This window comes from Hemitrygon akajei, unplaced genomic scaffold (genome assembly GCF_048418815.1).
Source record: "Hemitrygon akajei unplaced genomic scaffold, sHemAka1.3 Scf000091, whole genome shotgun sequence".
NCBI classification, from domain to species: Eukaryota; Metazoa; Chordata; class Chondrichthyes; order Myliobatiformes; family Dasyatidae; genus Hemitrygon; species Hemitrygon akajei.
Window position 1 is genome coordinate 1,644,301 of NW_027331977.1, and position 18,610 is coordinate 1,662,910.

Here is an 18,610-nt window from a genome sequence, read left to right on the forward strand (position 1 = left end):
TCGTACAGAGTTTGGAGCTGGATTTAGAAGATATCAACATTAGTTTTGCATGTCCTCACCCGGAGCGTGTGGGTCTCCTCGGGGTGTTCTGGTTCCTCCTACAGTGCAAAGATGTGACGTCTGGGTCGCTTAATTAGCCATTGTAGAGTGTGTTGTAAGGCAAGGCAAGGGAAATCTATTTGTAGAGAACCTTTCAAAGTGAATGCATTTCAAAGTACTTTACAAGATAGAAACAACATAAATAAATTTGCGGACAATATTGAGAATAAAATCACACACAAAAATTAAGAAATAAAAGTTACAGTGCAGAAGATTCTCATTAAAAGCAAAAATGAAAAGAAAAGTTTTAAGCCTCAATGCAAAAGAGCTTATATTTGGGTCAGAATTCAAATCAAACTGAAGGTCATTCCAAATATGTGTAACTAAACGCTGATTCGTTATATTTAGTTTTGCCCTTGGGGACGGCAAGCAGACCCGCCCCAGATGACCTGAAGGTTCACATTACAGGAAGAGATCGATGTATTTTGGCCTTGGACCATTCAGTGCCTTATAAACCAGAAGGAATATTTTAGTGTCAATCTTCTGATAGACAGGAAGCCATTGTAATAATCTGAGAAGTGGAGTGATGAGTTCTACGTTCGTTGTCTTAATGTGGACTGTCGCAGCAAAAGTCTGAATGATAACAAGTGTTAAATATCTTGTTTACAGGACTGTACAGTTCGTTGGGCTGGAAGGGCAGGCAATGCGCCATATCCCTAAATAACTAATTGCTTTCTTTCGAAACAAAGGCTTTAATATATATTCTGTTTATAGCATTTTGCTTCTTTCTTCAGAAATACCTTTTTCATGTCAAACCTTGCACCATAAAGTCTGGCTGTTACCTGAGAATATTTCAGTATTCTATTCATTCAGTATGAACATTTTGTAACATTATGACACATTGCATATTTTATCTGTGATTAATTTATGTTCTAATCAAACATGCTTCAAACAGGTATGGGCTCGAAAATCTCCGCCTTTGCAAACAGGGTGATGTGCAGCAAACCCAAAGGAAAAGACCACAAAGGTAATTGTTATATTTAGTGCAATAAATTGTTGTAAATATAAATTGTGCAATGCTACATGTCTTTGGCATTGCAGATAGCATGAAGCTATTCTTTATACCTTTAATTTTGCTTGCTTGAAAGTTATGTTTCGAAATCAAAGCCATTGTAATTGTGCACATTGCAATTTTCAGTAGGAGAATAATACTACAGAAATGTCTTTTCTGAAAGCATCCATGGTCAACTGTTGTTTTTTAGCAGAGACCATGCCGGTATTTTATTTCATTGGTATACATATCTTGCAATATTATCACGCTTGATTTTCAGCCAAGTGACATATTTTCACCCCATGATGTCCTGAATATCGAAAAACTCCCTGATGCTGCTTGAATTCATTGCTCAACAAATAATTCTTTGATCTGGATGCAATGAATGGAAATATTTGATGCAAGATGCTAGGAAGGAAGGATGCAGAGAAAGAGAAAATGAAAAAGGAAAGAGAATGCAAGAAAGGGTGAATGAGAGTGAAGTATACATGAGAGAAAGAAAGAAACGTAAATAAATAAAGATGCAGGAAACTTACTGGAATAAGCAGAGAATGTAAAGTGTCTGTAAAAATATTCACACCCCCCATAAGCTTTCATGTTTTATTGTTTCAGAACATTAAATCATAGTTGATTTAATCTGGCTTTTTTGACACTGACCAACAGAAAAGTCTCTTTCGTGTCATAGTGAATACAAATTTCTACAAACTGGTCTAAATTGATATAAACTATCAGTGGAGACAATGAACATATTAAAGCTCAAAAGGACACAGATAGGATTCAAAAATCATTGGTCGTGTCTTTCGGTTAAATCCACAAAGAACATTAATGTCCCTTCGGCCCAGACGATGCATTTCATAAAATATACTCAAATAAACGGCGTAAATCTGTATTTGCCCACCTACCTCTACATCTTACAATGCACCTAACTCTAAAAGTGTATTTTAATGCTAGTAATAATGCCATCTGAAGATCTCCCTGTAGAAAAATATTTATACATACATCACACTTATATTAAAAATGTTAAGTTATATTTCACTATTGAATCTTTCACTACTCGCCTTAAGCATCGCCATACTAGTGGAAGGTTTTCCATCTGTGGGACCACACTGTGGATGTGTGGATGTGTGCTCTGTGTGACGTTATGCAGCTCCATAAGGTCAAACTTCATTCACTTATGGCCCAGTGACTAATGTCCGAGATAGCCTGAACTTTCAGTTATTGTTCAGTCAGTCCGGCATTATGTAGACTCTCTACACATATGGTTAAATGCAAATGAGCAGTGACAAATCATAGAGAGGGATTGCATAAAAGGTGTTACTTTTCAGTTAGACCCGCGATCAAGATTGTAAAGGCGGAGATTCGCTGCAGTTTCCATGAGTTGGGCTGCGCCAAAGCAACGAGCGGGATTACTTAGATTAATTTTTCATATTAGTTAATAAATATAACACACATGCAAGTGGAGTGGCCATTGCTCTGAGTGTGCCAGTTTTAGATTAGCGTTGACTCATTAGTATTGGGAGGTAAAGTATCTTGTAGGTTTCTCTCTTTTTGATCTATTGGTTCATTCGTTGTCTGTTAGGGCATAGCTATTCATTGAGAGTGGCACCGGGGCAGCATTTGTACTACGGTTGACATGTTTATCATCTCCTCGATTAACGCATCTGCAGCAGGCGCACCCAGCGGCAGCTCCCGAGAGATCGTATCAAGGAAATTAAACTGCAGCTCGATTATCTTCAAGTCATAAGGAAAAATGGTAAAACCGCAGGGTTGTTCTCCCTAGTAATGACGGCTTCACATCCTTCCGACGCCTGACACCTGGAATTCCCACCATACTGCCAGAGTCTCCAAAAGTTAAGTTGTTGCAAAATCCTGATTCAGCTCCTCAAGCATTTCCTTGTCCACCATTGTTACCACAGTAGCATCATTTTCCAGGGGTCCAATATCCACACTTGCTTTCTTTTACACTTTATATATCTGAAGAAACTTTTCGTATCCTCTTCAATACACTTTTGTATTCTATCGTTACTTTCTTAATGACGTTTTAGTAGCATTTTGTTGGTTTTCTAAAGCTCCTTAATTCTGTAGATTCCCAATAATTTTTGTTCTATTATATGCTGTCTCCTTGGCTTTTATGTTGGCTGTGATTTCTCGTTAGCCACGATTATGTCATTTTCTTTTTCTTTGGGATGTACATCCTCTTTCCATTCTGAATTTCTAAATTGCTTCCTTATATTAAAGTCTTTGCAGCTCTGCGGACATCCCTGCAAGTGTTACTTTACAATCAATTTAGGCCAACTCCTTCCTCATGCCTTTCAAGTTCCTTTGAATCCTCGGTAATATGATATATCTGATATTAACTTTGCTTCTCAAATTTCAGACAGTATGCTATCATATTATGATCACTTCCCCTAAGAGTTCTTTTACCCCAAGTTCTCTAATCAATTACAGTTCAAAGGACTACAGTCAATCCAAATTTGCTGATCTCGGTGTGGTCTCAGCTATGAGCTGCTCTAAAATGCCATCTCGTAGAAACATTAGAAAATCATTCTGTTCAGATCCAGTAGCAACTCAATTTTCCATATCTACCTGTACATTGAAATCCTCCGTGACTATAGTAACACTGACAATTTGACATGCATTTTCTATCTCCCATTGCAGTTTTTAGACAACACCCTTTCTACTGTTAGGAGGTATGTATATAACTCTCATCAGTCTATTTTTACCCTTGCAGTATCTCAGGTCTATCCACAATGATTAGACACATTCTGATGTCACCTCTTTCAAATGATTTATTTCACTTGTTGCCAAGAGAGCCACATCATCCCCTCTGTCTACCTGACTGTCATTTTGATACAGTATGTACAAGACAATCACCCATGATTTCATTTCTTTTTTTTCAACTACAGTTCCCACTAGTCCCTTCTACAGAAAAGTTTTGGGGGGCTAGGTAGACGGCTGAAAAACAGGACTTCAAAGGAAGTTGTCCCGGATTGCTAACAGTGCCATGCGCCAGTGTGGGTAAGAATGGGATGATGTGGCAGCTGAATGTGTAGCCGAGGAAGTGGAGCTGGTGTTAGTAAACAGGAGTTCAAATTTCTGGACCATTGGGATCTGTTCTCGGGAAGGTACGGCCCTTACAAAAGGGACAGGTTACACTTGAACGAGAGCGGGTTCAAAATCCTTGTGGGAATGTTTGCTCAAGATGTTCAGGACGGTTAAGGTGATTTGGGAAGTGCTTGAGGAACGTCAACTGTTTCAAAGTTTCAATGGCACATTTAATGTCAGAGAAATGTATGCAATATACATCCTGACATACTTTTTCTTCGCAACCATCCACAAAAGCAGAGGAGTGCCACAGAGAATGAATGAGAGTCAAATGTTAGATCCCCAATGTCCCTTTCAGCTCCCCTCTCTCCCGTGCGTAAGCGGCAGCAAGCAACACTCCTTTCCCCCTACCTGGAATAAAAAAGCATCAGTACCCACACCGAGAACTGAAGTGTGCATCAAAGCAACAGGAAAGTCATAGACTTGCAGTACCTATATATATATATACATAAAACAACTCGCTGCCTTACGATGTTAAAAATTCGGTTGCGTCGCTTTTTCAGACCTCTGTGCTCAATCATCTTAGATCTCTGGGCACACATTCGAATATCTTTTGATTCCCATGAAAAGATGATCTCCTGTCGGGACAATGATCTTCGGCACGCCCTTCGACAGAGCTACGAGATCCCAGGCCTCCAAAGACGAGCTAAGCTTTCAGGCTATGGCATGTTGGGTAACGGCCAGTTGTGAAGACCGGAGAGCGGATTTATTCCCGCAAAGAACTGAAATCAGTGTGTAACTCCAGATCAATATCTTCAAAATAACCCCGAAAATAAAAAAAAAGAGATTTTAAAGTTAGAAATGTTTCCGCAGATGCAAGAGAAGGAGTCGCCGTTTAGGGCCATCACGACTAAGCTCTGCTCTCTTTAAGTATTTTGCATCCTTTTCACTTTTGGAGACACTAGCAGTATGGTGGAAATTCCATGTGTCAGGGGTCAAAAGAATGTGAAAGTGTCATTGCTAGAGAGAAGGTTACGTGGAAACTGAAATTCCTGAACATGTATAAGGCACCTGGACCGAGGGTTCTGAAAGAACTGCTTGAAGAGTTTGAGGAGGAATCTTCTAGCAGTCACTAGATTGTAGAATGGTTCCAGGAGACTTCTAGTAATCTCAGAGGCCTTCAAGAAGGGAAAGCGGCCGAAGAAAGGAAATTACAGGCCAATTAGTCTGATCTCAGTGTTTGGCAAGATGTTATCAATTGTTAAGAATGTGTTACTGAGAAATTTGAAGGCACGTGATAAAATATGCTGCAGTTAGCATGGCTTCCTCAAGGGAGAAAACTTGTATGACAAATCTGTTGGGATTCTTTGAAGAAATAACAAGCAGGATAGACAACAGTGAAAGGGTTAAGATTGTGCAGTGGGAATTTCAGAAGTCCTTCAGGAAAGTGGCACACATGAGGCTGCTTAACAATTCAACAGCCCATGGTGGGTGGAGAAGAAGGTAGTTCTGTGGAGTCAGACAGACTACAAAATCACTTAGACAGATTAGGCGAATGGACAAATTAGAGGCTGATAGAATACAATATCGGAACTGTATAATCATTCACTCTGGAGGACGGAATAAATGAAGGCAAGATTCGAAATTGAGAGAAAGTTCAAACATATGAGGCTGAAATGGAAATGGTTCCTTGTACAGGATTTGTTAAAGGTTAACTTTCAGGCTAATTCTGTGGTGAGAAAAGCAAATGCGAAGTTAACCTTCATTCCAAGACGAATACTATACTTATGCCATCGATGTATTAATCTATTTGTCCATATACTTCAATATTTCACTGACAATATATCTGCCTTTTCAGTGTTGTCTCTATAAATTCCTTGGGTGGTATATTAATATATATTGACCACAATCAAGAGTTAAAAAGTTAAGCGTTACACTACATGTCGCTATTAAACAATTCACTTCTGTGACTTTTCTGTGTTATACACCTCTATAAGGTCACTTCTTATTCCCTTTTGCCCCAATGCCAAATGTCCCAGACGGCTCAAATTCCCGCATACTGTTTTGTTCTTCGAGATCCAGACATATGCTCTTAGATCTCCATACATATCTCTAAATTCATAATGTGGTTGTTTGGAAATGCAGAAAAGCATCTAGGAAACATACATGAATTGCTGGAAGGACTCAGCAGGGCAGGCATCATCTTAGGAAAAGAGTGCAGTGGACGTTTCAGGCTGAGACCCCTCATCAGGACTGGGAAAATAAGGATAAGGAGTGATCAGAATCCCCCTTCTCAATCCCTGGATTTCATTCACTAATCATCTTCCCAGCTCTTTACTTCACCCCTTCCGCACACCCTCGCGGTTACGCTATCACCCTGTGGTTCTTCCTCCGCTTCCTCACCTTCTAGCTCAGACTCCATCATTTTGTGTGTGTTGTTTGGATTTCCAGCATCTGCAGTTTTTTTTCCTTGGTTGTTTTTGGAGAGTGTGTTGTGCTCAATTTTGTACAGGATAAACATCGGTTTATTTCGGTAATTAGATAAGACAGGCAAGCCTGTGAGATCAAATTGCCTGATTCTGTCGTCCTAGAGTATTCAATTATGAACCAATAGACAGAATACCAGAATCAATACTATATATATGTAATGGACAGACTGCGTAGTCTAGTGGATTCTACTTCACAAGCTATGTTGTATTTGTGGGCGAATTGCTTCCTCACTGGTATGTGAACAATAATGTCTGTGTCATTCTCTGTTAACAGAAAACACAGTAGAGGAAATGTGCAGAAACCCTTGGATATCTGTCGTTGCTGTCGTTGACCCATTCATAGCGGGAACAATTGCTGGACGTTTCATGTACAAATACTGGCATATGCACTGGTATAAGTGTTATCCGAACGGTTATGAACTTGCTGAAGGGGCAAACGAGCGGAATAAATTTGGTGAACAACATGCAATTCCAGGTACACATACTATAGACCATCTCTCGTTTCGAAAGAAACCTGTGTTTTCCTTCCCCCTTAGTTGTGTATTCTTTCATTATTTGAAGGTTCTGATATAATTTCAAAAAACAGCTTCATTTCAGTACAGATATTGCAGTTAGTGATGGCGTGTGGCCTAGTGGGCAAGGCATCAGTCTAGTAACCTGAAGGTCACTGGTTCGAGCCTCAGGTGAGGCAGCGTGTTTGTGTCCTTGAGCAAGGCACTTAACAACACATTGCTCTGCGACGACACCGGTGCCAAGCTGCATGGGTCCTAGTGCCCATCCCTTGGACAACATCGGTGGCGTGGAGAGGGGAAGGCCTGCAGCTTGGGCAACTGCCGGTCTCCCATACAACCCTGCCTAGGCCTGTGCCCTAGAAACTCCAGGCGCAGATCCATGGTCTCTCGAGACCGACGGATGCCACCACCACACATTGCAGTTAATCTCACCCTTTCATGTCCTTCATGAAGGTTCTGGTGAGAACATGGCAGAAGTTTCTATAAACATCACCGCTCCTGCAGAAGACGCCAGGCCGCAAAATCACATCTACGACGAAGAAATCTAAAGATGGTGAGTGAGATGTACTGTGCACCAATTATATGAATCGTTTCTTCCACACAAAAAAAAGAAATACTGATGATCACTTCAAAGTATGGCGATGAATATAGTATTGAAAAATAAATTGTACTTGGAAAGATAGGCAAGATCGTAAAGGTGGCGGAGTATCCATGTGCATAGGTGAGAATTTAAACATGAAGCTGTATATCATAGGAGATGAATTGAGACTTAGTGAAAGATATCTGGGTGAGAACTGAAAGCATGAAGTCAAAAGGAATAATATTCGCAGTATATTATAGACCCCTTAATGCTGATCGAGATTTTAACAAACTCCATCAGAATATTAGACAATCAAGTTCTGAAGGTGGTGTTATATTTATGGGAGAATTTTATTACCTAAATATTCAGTGGAGAATGCAAGGGCGCATGGATTGCATGAAAGTGAATTTATTCAGTTATTAAATGATTGTTGCTTTGACCCAGCGTATTAATGCACCAACAAGGGGGAGGCCCGTTCAGATTGATATCCTGTAACTATCAGGACAGAATGATCAGTAAGGAAGATGTTGACCATATAGGAAAATGCGATTATATCATGTTTGGTCTTGAACTATTTTTGACGAATATATCAGTAAAAACCAAAGATATTACATTGATTTCAGAAAGGCAAATTTTGCACAAATGTGCTAAAAATTTCAGAAGGTAAACTGGAAGGAACAGTTTGACGTTGAGTCAGTTGAGGAAAAATGGGGTCGATTTAAAGAGGTAAAACATGAACTGCAGGAAATGTTTCAGCTGAAGATCGGGAGAAGCAGAAAAAAACAGTAGATCAGCTACATGGAAGAATAAAGATGTAGAGAAAACAATTGAAGAAAAGGGAGCTATATAAAGAATACAGAGAAAATAGTATTAGTGTTAACCAACGGGTATATGAAACTATGACAGCTGTTGTCAAGATGAAAATCAAAACTGTCAAAGGGCAGGTTGAGAATGATATTTCTCATTATGTTACGATCGACCCCAGGATATTTTTCAATACTTTAATAGTAAATTCTTTCATAATCAAGGAGGAAGTTAGGTGCATGGCAATAATAATAGGGTGTTAAATTATGCAAAAAGTACATAATGGATATACTTACTGATATTTTGACAATGTATTCAGCTGCAAAATGATAGCTTTTTGCCAGTAAGTGTAGGGGAAAATAAGATTCTATAAAGTGACTTAGAGATCTGAGACAATAAGATCCTGCTGAAGCCTAACAGGCTGAAAATTAATAACTCTCCAGGGACAAACAATATGTATCCAAGGGTGCTTAAAGAGGTTTGTGATTATATATAAAAACCTATAGCATCGATTTTTCAGACAGTCAGTGGAGACTGCTGAAAGGACTGGAAATGGGTTAACATTTTCTCGGTGTATGAGAAGGGTGACCTCGCTGACCCTTGTGACTACAGACCAGTAAGCCTAACGTGTATGGTATGAAACTCCATTATCGTAGGGCTGTGTAAACCGTGGGAATACAAACTCCGTTCCTGTTAAATCCATGTGATTGTGACGTCACTCCCATCCAAGCCACTTTAAGAGTGAATACTCTGTAATTTGGGACCCTGTTACTACTTGGTGTCAGGAAATAACAGACAGCACACTGCATACGATTGCAAGAATTATATCTCCGAATGATAAATAAGGAAAAAAAAAACAAAAAGCAAACAGAAAAAGGCCCTTTATAATTAAACTGTTAAATGCGAAGGGGTTTCTGCTCAACTCTTCCAGCGATAATTTTCATCCTTCCTCAGCAAATTTCCAGAGCCTGCTCCATCGAATCACGGTCCCCGCCGGGTTGACTCCTACCACCGGTTCTCTCCAGTACCTTCTCTCATTATCTCCCGCTGAGCATAGACCACGGTTCACACCGGTGACAGGCACCCAAAAGAAAAATACCACCCCTGATTGGACTGCTCACATACCAAAGCACCCGTTATCTCTAACCACACCCCAAACGCTGCTTCAACAGAAATAGCATTCCGCTAGCAGTGAAATCTTTACAATATCCCTCATCAAAAGTAGTTATGTCCTCATGGCTTTGAGAGAAATATAGACAATAGACAATAGGTTCAGGAGTAGTCCATTCAGCCCTTCGAGCCCGCACCGCCATTTACTGTGATTAGGGCTGATCATCTACAATCAGTACCCCGTTCCTGCTTTCTCCCCATATCCCTTGAGTCCGCTATCTTTAAGAGTTCTATCTAACTCTTTCTTGAAAACCTCCAGAGAATTAGCCTCCACTGCCTTCTGAGGCAGAGCATTCCACAGATCCACAACTGCCTGCGTGAAAAAAAGTTTTATCTCGTTTCCGTTCTAAATGGCCTTTCACTTATTCTTAAACTGTGGCCTCTGGTTCAGGGCTCCCCCAACATCGGGAACATGTTTCCTGCATCCAGCGTGTCCAATCCCTTAAAAATCTTATATGTTTCAATCAGATCCCCTCTCATCCTTCCAAATTCCAGTGTATACAAGCCTAGTCATTCCAATCTTTCAAGATATGACAGTCCCGCCTTCCCGGGAATTAACCTCGTGAGCCTAAGCTGCACTCCCTCAATAGCAAGAATGTCCTTCCTCAGATTTGGAGACCAAAACTGAACATAAAACTCCAGGTGTGGTTTCACCAGGGCCCCTGTACAACGGCAGAAGGACCTCTTTGCTCCTATACTCAGCTCCCCTTGTTATGAATACCAACATGCTATTAGCTTTCTTCACTGCCTGCTGTACCTGCATTCTTACTTTATCTACCCTTCCTGATTAATACAAGTTCTTACAGAAATCCCGTGACACCAGGACATCCGATCGAGGTGTACCATATCTCACCAAGGGGATAGCTGCTACACATTTTTCCCCAGGAGCGACATAGCCCAGGCTATGTGGAGATTTCTTGTCTCTTTGAGACCTTCTTATCCAATTATTTAATACATCAGTTTCAGGCTCTACCAGGGCTCTTTCTGCTGAATGGTGATGCCCCTCCCTGACATTACTCGTGCCTCTCGATAACTCTGGTCACCTTGTCGTTTGTCTGGTCTCGGCAACATGCCCAGTTACCTGAGAGTCCAGCCACCTGTTATTGTCTAAACGCAAACCTCCCTGTCTGTAGCTAGTACTTCTCATTACACCCGCCTCAACATGAGGAAGATTGGAGATATCTTCTTCAGTGATTGGGGAGTTTGCAAAGGGCAGCATATACCACACCCCCCCATTTCTTCAGCCTCTGTGTCCATATGAAATTCAATGCTTAGCTTCAGTCCAGCCCTTTCCGCTGATTATCCGTCAGTTCTTTCATGTCGCTGCGGAGTCCCCTTTTCGGTGTAGGGTCCAGGTCAGGCTCTGGGTCAACACACTCCTCTTGACCCAGAGTTAGAGGGTGGTGCAAATGGAGATTCTTGACAGGTCCATTCCCACCCTCTGCTGTCAGTAGGAAAACGGGTACTCTCGACAACATAGGGCGTAGCAGCCCAGCGGTCATTCAGCATATGATTCGTTGGTAGCCCCAAGTTCTTCATGAGGACACGGTCTCCAGGCAACAGTTGAGAGAACCCAGTCCTTTGATCTTCCATCCTCGTACTTCATTGATTCTGCAAAGTAGCCGAAAACTCGGCTAGTTCGTAAGCTTTTAATTCTTTCTAATACTGGACATATATTTCATATTTCATATTAGTGTTCTGTGTAAAATGCTCGCCGCCAGTCCCAAAATAGAAATAGAAATGGGCAAACTCGCTTCATTGCCAAACATCAGATAACACGGCGAATACCCGGTAGTTTCATTTTGTGTGCAGTTGTAGCAGTGGACCAGATGCCCAGAATGCTGATTTCATTTGTTCTTGTTTACTTATCCGAAGGTTCTGATCATGTCTACCAATGTCTGATTGAAAAGATGGGCTGGGGATCACACTAAGGGAGATAAGTCGTAGTCCCCACCTTCTAGAACAGAAGCATGCTTAGTAACGTACGTTAGAAATCCTGTCATAACCTCCTTTGGGCTTGTCATCGCATCTAAAAATGATTTCTCGTGTTTGCATGTGCCCAGTGGAAGAAGCCAAAGGGTCCTGTGTCTGCAAAGTTCTCACTACATCAGTGGCTGGATCTCTCAGATTCTCTAGCAGTAGCTGTTAGTTTTTCACATTATCAGATCACTGCCAGTCATTAAGCATCTGAGAGTTTGGTTCTGCCACATTCTCATAATCCTCTTCCCGTTCGGGGATGCAAACCCGAGAACATTCTGAGCCTATGATAACGAGGTCTCTCCCAAATTGGCACTTGGCCAACTATTGTCCAGGGAGGTAAGGAGTGACACCAACTCAGAATTCTCACCTCTCGCCGGTGCACACATTGAACACCCAAATAAGACCACTCCTTTATTTCACTCCACTGACACTGTCACAACAACCGTTTCTCTGGTTTCTCACTCTCTCGGGATTCCCTGGTCTCTGGGTCCTATTGGGTTCTCAGGGCACCCTGCCTCTCTGGATCTCCATGTCTACCTGCCTCTTGAGTTCCTCCCGTCTCCCTCTCAAGTATCCCAGGTCTCTCGGGTCGTCCCTGGATCTCGAGTTTTCAGGTATTCCTGGTATGTCAGGTTCCAGCTATCGGGAAGGGATTTCAGTAGTGACTTCTGCAAGCCTGTGCAGGGCACCAGACTATTGTGATCTGAGCTTTTTAGAGCACCTGAATTGGTTAATTGGTGCTTAACAACGGTTATTAATGGTTTCAGAATTCGTTGCGTTTTTCTCGAGCGATTCGCTCTTTGTAATGCGGTTTCCTGGTACTTTCTGCTTACGCTTGTTAAGTTTATTGTGATAGGCTCAGGGATTCTGTGAGTTTTATTGTCGAAGCAGATGCCCATTTAGCAGCAATCGGAGGGTCCCCATTTTCAGAATGAATTGCTTCACAGTGTCACTTTGTCGAACTTCCTCTTGGACAAGTCACTCATCCGGGACTTCCAGCGGGCTTAGGCCTGTGGCACATCTGGGGCTGCGTCCAGAGAGAGAGGAGTCCTGTCACAACCATGGATTCGCAGCGCAGCAGATTGGGCAATGGCGCTCGTGAAAATGCACGTGTCACCTACTTATTATTTCATTGTGACGGTATTTAATTCCATTCATTACATCGTAGACTTGGATGCAGCAATGTTTCGCTACTTGCTTGCATTCTACCTTGCTTGAAGCATTGGACTGCAAAGTCAACTGACTCTGAATTCTAGCGGTATTAGATGTATTCTTAGCAGTTATTTTCAGCCGCAGTGTAGGCTTTGTTTTCCATTTTTAGTTAATGGCCCTGTTTGGCCTAGCATTTATAGTATTATTTATAACAGTTATTGTATTAATACGCTATTTGTATTAAAGTCTGTGAACGATCGACCTCTGAACTTGAGCCATATGTGAACCTGGTGCCGCTTTAGAAAATCATTCTGTTGAGATCCGGTAGCAACGCGATTTTCCATATCTACCTGTACATTGAAATCCTCCGTGACTATAGTAACACTGACAATTTGACATGCATTTTCTATCTCCCATTGCAGTTTTTAGACAACACCCTTTCTACTGTTAGGAGGTTTGTATATAACTCTCATCAGTCTATTTTTACCCTTGCAGTATCTCATGTCTATCCACAATGATTAGACACATTCTGATGTCACCTCTTTCTAATGATTTATTTCACTTTTTGCCAATAGAGCCACATAATCCCCTCTGTCTACCTGACTGTCATTTTGATACAGTATGTACAAGACAATCACCCATGATTTCATTTCTTTTTTTTCAACTACAGTTCCCACTAGTCCCTTCTACAGAAAGGTTTTGGGGGGCTAGGTAGACCCCTGAAAAACAGGACTTCAAAGGAAGTTGTCCCGGATTGCTAACAGTGCCATGCGCCAGTGTGGGTAAGAATGGGATGATGTGGCAGCTGAATGTCTGGCCGAGGAATTTGAGCTGGGGTCAAGGAAGGGAGTTCAAATTTCTGGACCATTGGGATCTGTTCTCGGGAAGGTACGGCCCTTACAAAAGGGACAGGTTACACTTGAACGAGAGCGGGTTCAAAATCCTTGTGGGAATGTTTGCTCAAGATGTTCAGGACGGTTAAGGTGATTTGGGAAGTGCTTGAGGAACCTCAAATGTTTCAAAGTATCAAAGGTACATTTAATGTCGGAGAAATGTATGGAATACACATGCTGACATACTTTTTCTTCGCAACCATCCACAAAAACAGAGGAGTGCCACAGAGATTGAATGACAGTCAAATGGTAGAACCCTAAAGTCCCTTTCAGCTTCACTCTCTCCCGTGCGTAAGCGGCAGCAAGCAACGCTCCTTTCCCCCTACCTGGAATAAAAAAGCATCGGTACCCACACCGAGAACTGAAGTGTGTATCAAAGCAACAGGAAAGTCAGAGACTTGCAGTAGCCATATATATATAAACATCTCGCTGCTTTACGGTGTTAAAATTCAGTTGAGTCGCTTTTTAAGACCTCTGTGCTCAATCATCTTAGATCTCTGGGCACACATTCGAATATCTTTTGATTCCCATGAAAAGATGATCTCCTGTCGGGACACTGATCTTCGGCACGCCCTTCTCCAGAACCACGAGATCCCTGGCCTCCAAAGGCGAGCTAAGCTTTTAGGCTATGGTATGTTGGGTAACGGCCAGTTGAGAAGACCGGAGAGCGAATCTTATTCCCGCAAAGAACTGAAATCAGTGTGTAACTCCAGATCAATATCTTCAAAATAACTCTGAAAATAAAAAAAAAGAGATTTTAAAGTTAGAAATGTTTCCGAAGATGCAAGAGAAGGAGTCGCCGTTTAGGGCCATCACGACTAAGCTCTGCTCTCTTTAAGTATTTTGCATCCTTTTCACTTTTGGAGACTCTAGCAGTATGGTGGAAATGCCATGTGTCAGGGGTCAAAAGAATGTGAAGATGTCATTGCCAGTGAGAAGGTTACGTGGAAACTGAAATTCCTGAATATGTATAAGACACCTCGACCGAGGGTTCTGAAAGAATTAGTGGAAGAGTTTGAGGAGGAATCTTTTAGCAGCCACTAGATTGTAGAATGGTTCCAGGAGACTTCTAGTAATCTCCGAGGCCTTCAAGAAGGGAAAGCTGCAGAAGAAAGGAAATTACAGGCCAATTAGTCTGATCTCATTGTTTGGGAACATGCTATCAATTGTTAAGAAGGTGGTACTGAGAAATTTGAAGGCACGTGATAAAATATACTGCAGTTAGCATGGCTTCCTCAAGGGAGAAAACTGGTGTGACAAATCTGTTGGAATTCCTTGAAGAAATAACGAGCAGGATAGACAACTGTGAAAGGATTAAGACTGTGCAATGGGAATTTCAGAGGTCCTTCAGGAAAGTGGCACACATGAGGCTGCTTAACAATTCAACAGTCCATGGTAGGCGGAGAAGAAGTTAGTTCTGTGCAGTCAGAAAGAGTACAAAATGACTTAGACAGATTAGGCGAATCGACAAAGAAGAGGCTGATAGAATACAATATCGGACCTGTATAATCATTCACTCTGGAGGACGGAATAAATGAGGACTATTTTCTAAATTGAGAGAAAGTTCAAACATATGAGGCTGAAATGGAAATGGTTCCTTGTACAGGATTTTTAAAGGTTAATTTTCAGGCTAATTCTGTGGTGAGAAAAGCAAATGCGAAGTTAACCTTCATTCTAAGACGAATACTATACTTATGCCATCGATGTATTAATCTATTTGTCCATATACTTCAATAATTCACTGACAATATATCTGCCTTTTCAGTGTTGTCTCTATAAATTCCTTGGGTGGTATATTAATATATATTGACCACAATCAAGAGTTAAAAAAGTTAAGCGTTACATTACATGTCGCTATTAAACAATTCACTTCTGTGACTTTTCTGTGTTACACACCTCTATAAGCTCACCTCTTATTCCCTTTTGCCCCAATGCCAAATGTCCCAGACGGCTCAAATTCCCGGATACTGTTTTGTTCTTCGAGATCCAGACATATGCTCTTAGATCTCCATACATATCGCTAAATTCATTATGTGGTTGTTTGGAAATGCAGAAAAGTATCTAGGAAACATACATGAATTGCTGGAGGGACTCAGCAGGGCAGGCATCATCTAAGGAAAAGAGTGCAGTAGACGTTTCAGGCTGCGACCCCTCATCAGAACTGGGAACATAAGGATAAGGAGTCATTAGATTCCCCCTTCTCAATCCCTGTATTTCATTCACTAATCATCTTCCCAGCTCTTTACTTCAACCCTTCCGCATGCCCTCGCGGTTACGTTATCACTGTGTGGTTCTTCCTGCGCTTCCTCACCTTCTAGCTCAGACTCCATCATTTTGTGTGCGTTGTTTGGATTTCCAGCATCTGCAGTTTTTTTCCTTGGTTGTTTTTGGAGAGTGTGTTGTGCTCAATTTTGTACAGGATAACCACCGGTTTATTTCGGTAATTAGATAAGACAGGCAAGCCTGTGAGAGCAAATTGCCTGATTCTGCCGTCCCAGAGTACTCAATTATGAACCAATAGACAGAATACCAGAATCAATGCTGTATATCTGTAAAGGACAGAATGTGTAGTCCAGTGGAAACTAATTCACAAGCTATTTTATATTTGTGGGCGAATTGCTTCCTCACTGGTATGTGATCAATAATGTCTGTGTCATTCTCTGTTTACAGAAAAAACAGCAGAGGAAATGTGCAGAAACACTTGGATCTCTGTCGTTGCTGTCGTTGACCCATTCATAGCGGGAACAATTGCTGGATGTTTCATGTACAAATACTGGAATATGTACTGGAATAAGTGTTATCCGAACGGTTATGAACTTGCTGAAGAGACAAATGTGCGGAATAACTTTGGTGAACAACATGCATTTCCAGGTACACATACTATAGACCATCTCTCGTTTCGAAAGAAACCTGTGTTTTCCTTCCCCGTTAGTTGTGTATTCTTTCATTATTTGAAGGTTCTGATATAATTTCATAAAACAGATTCCTTTCAGAACAGATATTGCAGTTAGTGATGGCTTGTGGCCTAGTGGGCAAGGCATCAGACTAGTAACCTTAAGGTCACTGGTTCGAGCCTCAGGTGAGGCAGCGTGTTTGTGTCCTTGAGGCACTTAACAACAGATTGCTCTGCGACGTCACCGGTGCCAAGCTGCATGGGTCCTAGTGCCCTTTCCTTGGACAACATCGGTTGCGTGGAGAGGGGAAAGCCTGCAGCTTGGGCAACTGCCGGTCTCCCATACAACCCTGCCTAGGCCTGCGCCCTGTAAACTCCAGGAGCAGATCCATGGTCTCTCGAGACAGACGGATGCCACCACCACACATTGCAGTTAATCTCACCCTTTCATGTCCTTCATGAAGGTTCTGGTGAGAACATGGCAGAAGTTTCTATAAACATCACCCCGCCTGCAGAAGACATCAGACTGCAAAATCAATACTACTATGAAGAAATCTAAAGATGGTGAGTGAGATGTACTCTGCACCAATTATACGAATCGTTTCTTCCACCAATGAAAAAGAAATACTGATAATCACTTCAAAGTATGGCGATGAATATAGTATTAAAGAATACATTGTACTTGGAAAGATAGGCAAGATCGTAAAGGTGGCGGAGTATCCATGTGCATAGGTGAGAATTTAAACATGAGGCTGCATATCATAGGAGATTAATTGAGACTTAGTGAAATATATCTGGGTGAGAACTGAAAGTATGAAGACAAAAGGAATAATATTCGGTGTATATTATAGACCCCTTAATGCTGATCGAGATTTTAACAAACTCCATCAGAATATTAGACAATCAAGTTCTGAAGGTGGTGTTATAGTTATGGGAGAATTTTATTACGTAAATATTCAGTGGAGAATGCAAGGGCGCATGGATTGCATGAAAGTGAATTTATTCAGTTATTAAATGATTGTTGCTTTGACCCAGCGTATTAATGCACCGACAAGGGGGAGGCCCGTTCAGATTGATATCCTGTAACTATCAGGACAGAATGATCAGTAAGGAAGATGTTGACCATATAGGAAAATGCGATTATATCATGTTTTGTCTTGAACTATTTTTGACGAATATATCAGTAAAAACCAAAGATATTACATTGATTTCAGAAAGGCAAATTTTGCAGAAATGCGCTAAACATTCCAGAAGGTAAACTGGAAGGAACTGTTTGACGTTGAGTCAGTTGAGGAAAAATGGGGTCGATTTAAAGAGGTAAAACATGAACTGCAGGAAATGTTTCAGCTGAAGATCGGGAGAAGCAGAAAAAAAATAATAGATCAACTACATGGAAGAATAAAGATGTAGATAAAACAATTGAAGAAAAGAGAGCTAAATAAAGAATACAGAGAATACAGTGTTAACCAAAGGGTATATGAAACTATGACAGCTTTTGTCAAGATGAAAATCAAAACTGTCAAAGGACAGGTTGAGAATGATATTTCTCATTATGTTACGATCGATCCCAGGATATTTTTCAATACTTTAATAGTAAATTCTTTAATAATCAAGCAGGAAGTTAAGTGCATGGCAATGATAATAGGGTATTAAATTATGCAAGAAGTACATAATGGATATTCTTACTTTATAGTTTGATAATGTATTCAGCTGCAAAATGATAGCTGTTTGCCAGTAAGTGTAGGGGAAAATAAGATTCTATAAAGTGACTTAGAGATCTTAGACAATAAGATCCTGCTGAAGCCTAACAGGCTGAAAGTTAATAACTCTCCAGGGACAAACAATATGTATCCAAGGGTGCTTAAAGAGGTTTGTGATTATATATACAAACCTATAGCATTGAGTTTTCAGACAGTCAGTGGAGACTGCTGAAAGGACTGGAAATGGGCTAACATTATCTCGGTGTATGAGAAGGGTGACCTCGCTGACCCTGGTGACTACA

At 41.1% G+C, this 18,610-nt stretch overlaps 1 protein-coding gene across 1 annotated transcript in view; it reads left to right on the top strand.

The window, feature by feature from the left end:
- Positions 1-981: 981 nt before the first annotated feature.
- The window catches only part of LOC140722858 (uncharacterized), a 247,995-nt gene continuing 230,366 nt past the window's right edge, over positions 982-18,610 (top strand). Inside the window, exons 1-5 of the mRNA XM_073037498.1 lie at positions 982-1,066; positions 4,722-4,868; positions 6,899-7,099; positions 14,209-14,346; positions 16,386-16,586. Coding sequence (XP_072893599.1) covers positions 982-1,066; positions 4,722-4,868; positions 6,899-7,099; positions 14,209-14,346; positions 16,386-16,586 — 772 coding nt within the window. The remainder of the gene's footprint in view (positions 1,067-4,721; positions 4,869-6,898; positions 7,100-14,208; positions 14,347-16,385; positions 16,587-18,610) is intronic.